Here is a 13,034-nt window from a genome sequence, read left to right as displayed (position 1 = left end):
TATATTTCCATTTTACCCCAGGTGACAATATTGACAAACATCCCACCACTACCTGGCAAGTGTCTTCTTTAGGTTTCAAAAATATTTTCTTCACTTCAAGCCCTCACCATCTTATAAGAACCCTCCAGAAGTCAGTAAAAGTCTCCCCAAAGCTCCGATTCTATCCATGGTTCAGCTCTAAAGCTGATGCACGTGCCTTTGGCTTCTGTTACGGCAAAGTATCCCTTTCACGTGTCAGGTTCCGATGTGGTGTTCTACACTGCCTAACACACTACTCTAAATCTTAGTGTTTAAAGTAACGACTATTTGATTATATCTTACGATTCAGAAATTCAGGCAAGATTTGGCTTGGTGAGTCTTCTGCCCCTCATGGCTTTACTGGGATTGCACAGTAGGTGTTCACTGGGTGGCTGGCCTAGGGTAGAGGATCCAAGATGGTTTCATTCACATGCCTGCTACCTTACTGGGAAGGGTTTGAAGGGTGGGCTTAGCTAGTCCCCTCTCCCTCTCTACATTGCCTCAGGGCTTCTCCACATGGTTTTCATGGGAGTGGCCAAATTTATTATATGGCAACTCAGAGCTCCATAAGGAAATCTTCCAGGAGACCCAGGGAGAGGCTGCATGGCCTCTTATCGCTGAGATCTGACATTCTCAGATCATTAACTTCCTTGTATTCTATACGTAAAGCATACCAATAAGGCCAGTCCAGATTCAAGGTGAAAGGAATTACACTGCACCTCTTAACGGGAGAAGTCTCAGAGAATTTGTGCCTTTAATCTGCCACAACATGGGAAATAAATCTTTTCATAAATTTATATTTATAAAATGATTTTATTTTGTAAAAAAAAAGAGATTTGGGGGGGTTGGCAAAAAAAAAAAAACCTGGGAGAATAAATATTGAGGTTTAGCAAGAGATAACGTATGGAAAATAGTGTATCAAACAGGGTATCTGAAGGAAGTAGATGGCTCGCTCAGTCTAGATAACTAAGGAGAGCTTAACAAAGGGACTATTTACAAAGTTGTACCAGGATTTCAGAAAAACTTCAAGGGTAATTCTGCACTCTAGGGCTAGTGATTAGCCCAAGACCTGAAGAGGTAAGGATGTGGGCAATTACTGGAACCTGGAGAGCTGTGATGACAGGACTACCTGTCAGGAGCTGTGGCCTTCTGTAAAGAATTCTGGTCAACCCAGGTGATCCAGAAGGGAAGAAGCAGGTAAGCAGCCAAACCTCAGTACATTTCTGCCGGTACTCACACACTAATTAACCAAACCAGAAGCCATCAGCAAGGGAGCCTATTGATACAGTCCATAAAAATCGGCCTCTTGGGATTAAATCAGGTGGAAATGGGTAGAAATTTGTCCTGGGAACACAAACATGAGATACCTAGCACCGATAGGTTTTTTTGCATTTTTCTATTCTTATTTCTGGTATATCCATATATTATTTAATTTACATGAAAATATGAATTATTTTTAAATATGAAAATATTATCAAGCTCCAAAACTGAAGCTTATACCAGAAGCAGGAAGAACGTTGATGCATTTGTTACAGTAATTCCAATGGGATTACACACAACAAAATTTAAGCAATGGCAGAAGTGGCAGTGAAAATGGAAAGGAAGTACTGTACAGGAAAGACATTACTGAAGTGCACTGCAGGCATTCCTTTAGGCTGAAAAGCCTAGGGAAAGCAGTATTCTACCATAATTTCATTCCAGGTAGGTCACTGGAAGTTCCTACACTCAGTTTCTAACATAGATAACACGTTCATTCTAAACACTTACTATCCAAACATTTCTTACAACATATTATAGAAATGTTTACTCAAAATTCACTATCAGAAAAGGGACAAACACTGTAATTAATTCACATGTTCAAATCAGTAAAAAAAGTTTAAGTTGTCTGTGAGTCTAGGTGAGAAGGTGTAGTGGGTGCTGCAGTCACATCTTAGCTGGTCTCCAAATAGAATTCCACTTCATGCTTGAGTTAAAAAAAAAATCGAGCACCATCATCATCATCTGCACATTTCTATAGACAGTTTATTTTAATAAAGTAGAAAAGCCTGGGAGGAAAGTAGGTGAAGCTAAAAAGGCTTATTAAAGTCCATGCATTTGGGGGGAAAAAAGGTGATAAAGTATATAGAGAAAGATGAATAAGCCTGTCTATGTCTTTTGAGTATATTATTCCTTATACATGAAGAGGAGAAGCCTAATATTCAACAGAAATTTTAGATCTTTGGAAAAAAATACTTCTGTTGCAAGTATGTATAATAATAGCATAACCAGGAACATCACATTCAAAATATAATTACAGGGAAAATATTAGTTATCAAGAATCGTACAATTGCAAGCAAAGGAAATGAAAGTTCGTCTCTATTTTGAGTTTCTTTGGTATCTTTTTAGTCTAATTGCTTTTCTATGGCTCACATGTTAGTTCCCAGTTCTGCAATTTGATTTTTGAACACTGAGGAGAAAATATTGTCTACTCATTCCTTGAATTCACACATGAAGAAATCTTAGGCATCTATTCTTTCACTCTCTCCTTTTCCAGGCCACTTTTGCTCACCTTCAGCTATCACCAAGCAGAGGGAGTGACTTCACCTTCCACTCCTCTCCTCCTGTTTTCAAACTTCCTCAGGCAACTTCTCAGCCAGGAAGTAACTATTCTCTAAAATGCTGTGCTCTTTTAGTTGATTTTGCTAAGTGAAAAATCATTAGTCAGTTATTATGAATCTTTAACATGTTTACATGTTACACTTCATGTTTTTGCAAAGTGCAAGGAAATGAGAAGTCCTGTCTAATGCAGTACAGTTACCACTGTATACCATAAACAGACACACTGATCCATGAATTCGGTAATACTGCATAACGAGATACTTTGAAATCCTTGGTGGGTTGTGACATGATACAGTGGTACTTCGTGAAACTAGGTTGAATTTTAAGTAGACTTGGACTGTATTACTATCTTCCCACTTAAAAAAACGATATATAAGCTCTACCTATCCAATATATTTTAAAGAATGAGCTAGATTCTGGTGATGACGGCTGATAGATTTTGTCATCTAGGAGGACTGGTCAGTGGATTGTCTGGCAGGAGCTCATGGGCAAGAAGCAGCCATTAAAGTGCCTTTAAAATGATTTCTGAATGTTTGGTTGGATCAAGTCAGCACTCAAAGGTGCTTTGCAGGCTGCAGCTGTGGTCAGGCTTGGACCAAGTCAGAAGTGGAGCTCCTCAAGAGCTCTCACAGAACACTCAGTCCTTAAGTTGCTCTGGGACACAGAACATTTACATTGTCTTCCAAGTTAAAATACCAGAGATATCAACCCAACGAATGTAATGAGGTGCCCCACAGGTATTATTTCCTGAGGTGCCATTCAAGCAGATATAATTTGTTCATAAGGGGTTTCCACTTATAAATGCAGCATGGTCAATGATGACTGGAAAAATCAAACAAACAAAATGTCTATTCAGATCTTCTGCCCATTTTTTAATCGAATTACTTGCTATTGAGTTGTATGATTTCTTTATATATTTTGAATATTAACGCCTTGTCCAATATATAGTTTGCAAATACTTTATTCTTTTTGAAGCAGTGGTAATGGTCAGTTCTCTTAATTTCTCTTGCTGATAGCGCATTAGTGTATAGAAACACAACTGATTTTTATACATATTGATTTTGCATCCTGCAACTTCACTGAATTCATTTATAAATTCTAACAGTTTTATGGTGGAATCTTTATGGTTTTCTATATATAATATTGTATCATCTGCAAACACTGAGAGATTTACTTCTTCCTTTCCAATTTGAATACCTTTTACTTCTTTTTTCTTGCATAATTGCTCTGAGATTCACAATTACTCTTCTGATCTTATCAATATCCACAAGTCTGTAGTTATACCTTTCTTATTTTGATTATTTAGGCTTTTTTCCCCCCAAAATTGCCATAATAAGTCCAATACATCACTAAAAAACAAATATTTGGAATTTTTGGTCATCTCTATTTTGTGTTGATTTTTTATTTGATTAATATCCATTAGTAATTTTATAACTATTATACAACTCTGGGTTTTATATTACTATTTTTTCTACCTATGAAAATTAATGCAAACGTTATTAAATTTAGCTTTTTTCTTTTCTATCATTTCTAGAATAAGTTTCCTTCTAAGAACTAATATACCGATAGCACAAGTTTTATATATATATTATTTCGGTGTTTTCTAATTTCTGTTTTTTCCTTGTCCTATCCGTTCTTTAATGGTGTATTCATTTCCAAATATATGGGTGTTTTATAGCTGTCTTTTTGTTATTGATTTCTAGCTTTATTGCATTTATAGAATATACTTTATGTAATTGAAAATATTAAAATAAGTTCAGGCTTTCTTTATTTCCCAATATCTGCTCAATTTAAAAAATATATATACTGGCTCGTGATTAATGCTCTACATTTCCATTTCTGGGAAGATGGTTAAAAGTGTTATTAAAAAAAATCTAATATGCACATTTCCTCACAATTGAGAATTATGTAGCTCCATTATTTAGCAGGAAATGACACTTATTTCTATTAGCCTTCCTTGTAGCTGAGCGACATTGCATTTGAAAGAGCAGTGGATAAAAATAACAGCAAAGATAAACTGATGATTTAAGGTAGAGACACAGAGCAGCAGCGTCGTGCGGCCTCATCCGTCTTTGGCAGATTGCATCACAGACAGTCCATAGAAAATTAATTATATTAACTCAGAATTCACACTGTCCTCTGAACAGTTGCATAAGAAAAATATACCGTCTCTACTAATCAGAGTCACTTAGCAAGAGGCATAAATCCGAGCACCACAAGGAACAAATGCAATTAGTCTCATAGAGAGAAATTCGGTCTGTATAACCGGCAATGATGGTTACGGTTATAACTAGCTTCCCTTTGAGAAGGAATGTGGGCCAGCAATCAGAACTGAGTGTCTATACTTGTTTTTTCAACTGTTTTTTAAATTTTGAGTGTGCATAGTAAAGGACATGCAGTCTTCATTCCTATGTATGCATTGAGACTGTTTTACAACACTTTTCCAAAAGCAGAGCCTTAATCAGCAGTTTGTTTGCAAGACATTTAGTGAGGAGTGATCCCAGAGGAAAAGTGTAAAAATGAGAGAAGCAGGACAAAGAATGAGGTGAAGCCAGGTAAAGATGTGGGGTCTGCTGAAGTGTAGATTCAGTCTGGTCCCCAGAGAGCACTGGAGCATGAACGGCACTGCAGAGCTACCCCACCATGTAACGGTAGGGTGTGTTTGCCGTTGTTGTTTCTAAGTCGTTCTTTCATTCAGTGGTTGGCTATGGGGCACCTTGGGAGTGAGGGCATATACGCTCCCAGAAATATCCAGTCACTCATGCTCCTTTCAGTGAAGTACAATCCTCAAAAGACTATGGCTGTGAACATTAGCAGCCAGGTCTCAGAGAAAATGGAGATGTGTTCATTGGTCTGGTACGAGAGATCTAGGAAAGACACAAAACTGTCTAGCTAGCTTTTTTTTTTTTTTTTTAAAGCTTTATCTACAACTACCGAGGTAACTACACCACATCTGTTAGCACTGAGAGTCTGGAATCCAGTGGAGGCCATCCACAGTAAGTGCCTCTCCTTACAGAAATCCTACATAAAGACTAATTTCTCCCTCGGTTTTTAACCTTATGCAAACAAAGGGATTCTTGGATAGGTGGCACTTGTTCTGAATTTTAAAGAATGGACAAGAGTTTGGACGGGTAAACTCAGGATAAGGGATTTTCAAACAGACAAAACAGACTACAGAACAAGCAAAGTGCAGAATTTAAACAGGAGACAGTGTATTGACTGTCTTGCCACAACCTTGAGATTGTGAGAGCAGATACTGGAGACAAGACCTGATAGCACATTAGGGAAGATAATACAGGTGGTGGAAGACTTTAAAGGCCAAAGCTGATGAGAGAGGCAATTAGACGGCATTTGTGGATATCACAAATGGCAATGCAATAATTGGGGATTTTGTTTTTCAACAAGGTCTTTCCCAGCAGAGCTGCCTCTTAGAAAGCAATCACAGTGCTCATACTATGTGTTCATGCTCTACTCTCCTTTTCTGGATGCGTCTCCAGGCATTAGCTTCTCATGACATGCCATTCCCTCATGTACTGGGAAGAGGAGACCGCAAAGACTCAGCAAATTTTCAGAATTACAAAATAAATGATATTGTACAGGAAGCAGAATATCCCTGAGGGAATCATCTACAAGACAAGATTTTTTTTTTAACAAGTTAAGTCTCCATCACTTCAATCGTTATTCAAAATTGTAAGTGCAAACATCACTAAAAAAAAGTCTCTGTGGTATGTCAGGATTTTTAAAATATTTTTGAGGACATCACATGGGATGACAGATCCACAGACTCCTGGCATCTAAAGCAGTAGTCTCAAGATAATGGTCTCCAAGGACTCTCATTAAAATCTTCTTTTTTAAGGAAAGGAGAAGACACAACCTTTTATATTATAGGAGAGTAATGTCGAAGGGGACTCATCACAGGCATTCAAAGGGAAGAGTTGCCTTAAAACTTACCCCCAAAATTGTAAGACACATGAAATCACAGGAAGTACTGCAGAAAGCCATGCCTGAATTGTGAGACTAAGGTCTTCCTCCAGCTTAATGAACTCGTGATTTTATGGGAATGGAAGGTGATTTTCCTTCTGTGAAAGGTAGGAATTTTAGAGTTGTTTCTCTTTATAATGAACATTATTCTGTGCCTTCTAATAATTAAGTACCCACGGGTGTTAAAAGCCTGTTATAAAATATTATAGAAACTATGAAAATGGATAAGCTGGAAATTAAGAATGTTATCAATTCCCTACTCCTGGCAGAGATGCAACCCAGAAAACTGTACAGGGGGAAGATCTCAAGAACTGAAAAGAGAACAGAATGGCAAACTCAAGGCAAAGCCAGGTGAATAAAGAGGGTAAGGCTTGGGAAAAATAAACAGAAGGGCTGAAAAAATGTTCCAAGCATCTTGTTCTCCAGTGCCTGCCAGAGTGACTGGGGAGAATGGAAATAATGCCATACTGACAGAATCTTCCATCACTGCTGTTCTAGGATATATGAAAAAACATGTTATCATTAACATACATGAAAAGTATGATAAAAGTCAAAAGTTCTCAACCGACAACATAACACCATTTGCAGCAACACGGATGCTCCTGAAGAATGTCATTCTAAGTGAAGTAAGCCAGAAAGAGAAAGAAAAATACCACATGAGATCGTTCATATGTGGAATCTAAAAAAGAAAAAAAAAACAACGCATAAATACAAAACAGAAATAGACTCACAGACATAGAATATAAACTTGTGGTTGCCAAGGGGGCGGGGAGTGGGAAGAGATAGACTGGGATTTCAAAATTGTAGAACAGATAAACAAGATTATACTGTATAGCACAGGGAAATATACACAAGATCTTATGGTAGCTCACAGAGGAAAAAAATGTGACAATGAATATATATATGTTCATGTATAACTGAAAAATTGTGCTCTACACTGGAATTTGACACAACATTGTAAAATGATTATAAATCAATAAAAAATGTTAAAAAAAAAAGTCAAAAGTTCTCAACCAAAATTAATGAGAGAGGTTATGAGATGTAGAATGATTGTAGATTGGACATAGAAAAGCTGGTAGTAGGTGAAGGAAAGGACTGAAAGAGGGAAAGTAGAGGTTGTAGCAAAAATCCACAAGTGATGGACTAGAATGCAGGAGACATTTTTTAGTTAGGATCCTGGAATCTAGAAAATGTGGGCAACCCGGGGGATGAGGAATCAAAGTAATTCAAGCTAGGTCCTAAAAAATGAGTGAAAGTCTGATAGAAAATAAAATGGAAAAAAAACCCCACAATTTATTATTTAGGAATAAATTTAACAAAAGAAGTACAAAACTTATACTATGAAAACAACAAAATATTGCTGCACACCAGAAATTGACACAACATTATAAACTGACTATACTTAAATAAAAAAGAATGCCAAAAAAAAAAAAAAAGAAAGAAAGAAAATGGAGGAGAAGTTGTGGCAGAGGGAACCCCATGTGCAGAAGCACATCAGCATGAAGTATTATATGTTTGGAAACTAGAGGGCACTACTGTTTGAGTGTAGGGTAGGTGGAGGGATGTGGTGGAAAATGAGCCAGGAGCAGTGCCTTGGGAGCTATTTGTGATGAGCATCAAATATCATGCTGGGCTATCTGGATTTCCTCCTATAAGCAGTATGTAGTCATTCACTATTTTTGACACTTTTTTTTTTGCATTTTCTTTCTTTTATGGTTGATTTACAATACTGTATTAGTGTCTGGCATACAGCATAGTGATTTAGTTATACATATATTTTTTTTCATTATAGATTACAAGATATTGAATGTAGTTCCCTGTGCCATACAGTAGGAACTTGCTGTTTATCTATTTTATATATAGTAGTTTGTATCTGATAATTCCAAACTCTTAATTCACCCCTCACACCCCTTTCCCCCTTTGGTAACCATAGCTTTGTTTTTTAAGTCTGTGAGTCTCTTTCTGTTTTATAAATAAGTTAATTTGTATGTATCATTTTTTTTAGATTCCACATATAAGTGACACCATGATACCTGTCTTTGTCTGACTTCATTTAGTATGATAATCTCTAGGTCCACCCATGTTGCTGCAAATGGCATTATTTTATTTTTTATGGCTCAATACTATTCCATGGTGTGTGTGTGTGTGTGTGTGTGTGTGTGTGTGTGTGTGTGTGTGTGTGTATACACATCTTCTTTATCCAATCATCTGTTGATGGACGTTTAGGTTATTTCCATGTCTTGGCTATCGTAAATAGTGCTGCTGTAAACATTGGGGTGTGTGTATCTTTTTGAATTAGAGTTTTCTCTCAATGTATGACCAGCAGTGGGATTAAAGGATCATACGGTTATTATTGACACTATTAGTGACTTAATGTATCCTGTGTTTAGGAATCCAATATCTGGTCACAATGTGGTGAATGAAATTAAAATCCAACAAACTAGGAGACAACTATGGAGGCACCATATTCACCCCGTGTAATAGGTCCGGAACAATACCAGAAAGAATAAAAACAAAAAACAAACAACAAAAAAGATGATGACAAAAAGGCATCTGGAATTTGGGAGGTTAACTTAGGTGTATAAAGATGAGGAAGAAATCAAAATTGGGGTATGATGGTAGCTCTCTGATGTCTGCAACTAATTCAAATAGGAAATACAGGAAGAAACTGACATGTGGCAGAAATATGGCCAGTTCTGTTCTGAAAAATCTTACATTCAATACTTGGAGGACATTTTGGCCTGGAAATGTGCCAAAGGAAATTGGAGAGTCCTTTAGGGTAGAGGTGGGAATTGGAGAGACATACAAGGTAAGTGATAGTTAAAACAATAAGAATGGAAAAATACTTCCTTTAAAGGTAAATAGACTGAAAAATCTTCAAGGAAAGAGTGTAGAGTTGTCTCAAAGGTAAAACACATGCGTCTAGGTTGAAGATCGCTAGGGTAGATAATTGCCATCTTAGGGTCTTTGTTTTAGCTGTAAATTGTGCCTGTAATGCTGACTACCCTGTTTTTTACCTTTTGGTTGCTAACTGACATTCTGTTCTCCATTTAAGCATGTTACCTCCCCAGAGAGGGCTTCCCTGACTCCACAAACCGAAGTAATCATTCACTCTCACATCACAGAGAGGGTCACAGTGATCCCATGTGTCTGGTTACATATTGCGTTTCCCAAGTGTAAAATTGCCTGGCCAGTGATAAGCATTTAGTTAGTGTTAAAAAAATTCATGACTTCTATAGTCATTTAACCACTCTGTACCTCACTTTATTGTCTATAAAATCAGAATGAAAATTCCAAACACATAGACTTGTGAGGACTACATGAGACAGCTTTGTCTAACTCCACCATATTGTCCGGCACATTATAGGTATTAGGTGGGTGCTGGTTACCTGGTATGATTCCTCTTGTAATCAATCCTTGCCCATAACTACAATGCAAAGAGAAACCAGTAACCCTTCAAGTCACAATACATTTGTTAGTCCTACAGAATAATTTCCAGCAGTGTTTCTCTTTCTCTTGCACAAACTTTCATTTTCCACCACTGATTCGTTACTATTTTTCTTTCCCTGCACATTTAACAATGACTGAAGTTAAAATCAAAATTCCATGAAATGTCTTCATGTCATTTTTTTCTGCCCTCATCTCTTACAGGATTGGATGATTAATGAATAATTGAAATAGGAATATACTTTACAAAATTGATCCAAGGAATTTGGGTTTAGTCCATTCAGATCTGCACTTCAAAGCAAACCACATAACAAGTACACCTGCTACAAAATGTCCTGGAGGTTTTGCTAAAAAAATCCAGAATTTGATTAGAACATTATGACCAGAATATGCCATTCTAAACAAGACAGTAACTTCAAAATTATCTTGACTCGAGGCTAGTCCATTAATATATTAGGCAACCGGAAAAAGACCTTTAATGAGAAATTATTAAGAACTTACAATTATTGATATGTATTAAGAACTAATGGTATTTTAAGTCTCAAGCTTTAATTATTACTATGGATAAAACCTAGTAGAAGTTACAACATGTTAAATTCATTTTTGTGGTCAGGTCATGGCCACAATCATTACTTTTGGAGCCACTGCAGGGTGAAACACTGATAAAAAGAGGATTTCGCTGAAGGAAACATCAAAGTTCTTCTGAAGAATTTCACTGATCTGCCTAATTTTTAAAAAAAAAAAATGTTATATTCACTTTAAGTGATTTAAGTGATTGGATTATTTTATTCATTCAGTCAGTAGTTTATGAAGTACCCCTGAGTACCAGGTTGCCATTTTATCTCAAAGAGGATTTGCAAAATGTAGCATCACAAAATCCAGTGGGTGAGAACAAAGCAAATTTATTCATGTTTCCCTCTTACATGCAGATGCTGATTGGAAAAGAGAGAAATAAGAATGCTTTTGTGAGTATAATCCAAGGAGATATTTGGGCTGACTGTATGTCATTTATATAGATTTTCATACCAGAATCATTCTCCTCACTCTGATTCCTGAACTTGACTTCAGTCAAGTGCACTTAGCATCATTTTCTTAGGCTCTCCTCTGAAGAGGTTTCTTGAAGCTCAGGTCTTAAAAGTCTTGGTGACATTGGTACATAAGGATATTTTATAACCATCTCAGAGTCTTAACTTCAGGAACCCTGCACCTTTGGAAGAGAGTTGCCACATGCACCAGGAGGATGGGCAATCACACCGCAGTGAGCACCTTCCTTCTGTGGGGATTTTCCAGTTTCCCAGACCTGCAGAGTCTCCTCTTTGTGATGATTTTCTTCTCCCATGCGACCATTCTTGCTGCAAATGTGTCCATAATGGTGGCCATCAAGCTCACTCGCCACCTGCACACCCCCATGTACTTTTTCCTCTGTGGCCTGGCCTTTTCAGAAACCTGTACCACTATGGTAATCATCCCCCGCATGTTAGTGGACTTGCTATCAGACAGTAAGACCATCTCTATTCCTGAGTGTGCCACACAGATGTTCTTCTTCTTTGGCTTGGGAGGCAACAACTGCTTCATCATGGCTGCCATGTCCTATGACCGTTACACTGCTATTCATAACCCGCTGCACTACCCCGTCTTGATGACCCGGAAGATCTGCTTTCAGCTGATGACGGCCTCCTGCGTCACTGGGATTGTGGTGTCACTGTGCATCGTCATCATAGTATTCAACTTGTCTTTCTGTGACTCCAACATCATCCAGCACTTCTTTTGCGACATCTCGCCTGTGGTCTGCCTGGCTTGTGACTATACGCCCTATCATGAAATGGCTGTATTTATGCTCTCTGCCTTTGTATTGGTGGGCAGTTTTATCTTAATTATGATTTCCTATGTCTTCATTGGGTCCATAGTTATAAAGATGCCTTCTGCCAAGGGGAGGTATAAGGCCTTCTCAACTTGCTCCTCCCACCTCACTGTGGTGTGCATGCACTACGGATTTGCTGGTTTTATCTACTTGAGGCCCAAGGACAGTGGCTCATTCGGGGAAGATATGCTGAGGGCTGTGACCTACACAGTGCTGACACCTCTGCTTAATCCCATTGTTTACAGTCTAAGAAACGAAGAAATGCAGATAGCCTTAAGGAAGGTACTAGACAGTACACACAGGTTCATCCCTCAGATGGTAAATAAACGGACCCTGAACATTTAAAAATTACAGATTGCTGGAAAATGAAAGTGGAAAAAGTGGAGTACTTTTGATAAAAATCATCACTTTGTGTACAAAGCATTTAAAGTATTATCAAGTCACCTGATATGTCTTGGCATCACCATTTTCCCAGTACAAACAGGATACAATTTTAAATATTTTAAAACATATGTTAGTGTGTATGCATGTATGTATACATATATACATATGAGCATGCAATAAATCAAAACACATTTCAGAACACAGTATTTTCATAATAGCAGTTGGATGAATCTTTCTGATTATGGACTACAGTTGACTAGTCCTGTATCTTGAATATTTCTATTTTTTTTCTAAAGGTTTACAGTTTATAGTTCTACATTTTACATTGAACTCCATGATCTATTTTGAGTAAATTCTTGTACAAGGTGTGATTTTTAGGTTGAGGTGGTTTCCGCCCTCCATGGATATCCAATTGCTCCAGAACTCTTTATTGAAAAGCTTTCCTTCTGTCATTAGATTCCTTCTGCACCTTTTTAAAAAATCAGTTGGGCATACTTCTAGGTCTTTCTCTAGGTTTTCTAGTCAGTTTCATTATCTATGTATCTATTCCTTCATCACTACCACAGTGTCCTGATGACTACAGCTACTTAAGTCAGTATCAGTAGAGTGATTCCTACCACTTTATTCTTCTCTTTCAAGATTATATTTTCTAGGACCATTCCTCTTCAGTTATGTAAGCAGTTAATGCTGCAAATTTTCCTCTCAGCACTTCTTTACCTGAATCTCACTTGTTTTCATAAGTTAC

The 13,034-nt window shown here is 37.4% G+C and overlaps 1 protein-coding gene across 1 annotated transcript; it reads left to right on the top strand.

Moving 5' to 3' along the window:
* The first annotated feature begins 5,413 nt into the window (after window positions 1–5,413).
* On the top strand, window positions 5,414–12,250 carry LOC102524171 (olfactory receptor 10K1). The gene is given in 3 exon segments (XM_032490509.1): window positions 5,414–5,472; window positions 11,026–11,109; window positions 11,389–12,250. Coding segments are annotated over 3 exon segments (1,005 nt in total).
* Window positions 12,251–13,034: the final 784 nt, after the last annotated feature.

This window comes from Camelus ferus, chromosome 10 (genome assembly GCF_009834535.1).
Source record: "Camelus ferus isolate YT-003-E chromosome 10, BCGSAC_Cfer_1.0, whole genome shotgun sequence".
Lineage (NCBI taxonomy): Eukaryota > Metazoa > Chordata > Mammalia > Artiodactyla > Camelidae > Camelus > Camelus ferus.
This window is presented reverse-complemented; position numbering and strand designations above follow the sequence as displayed.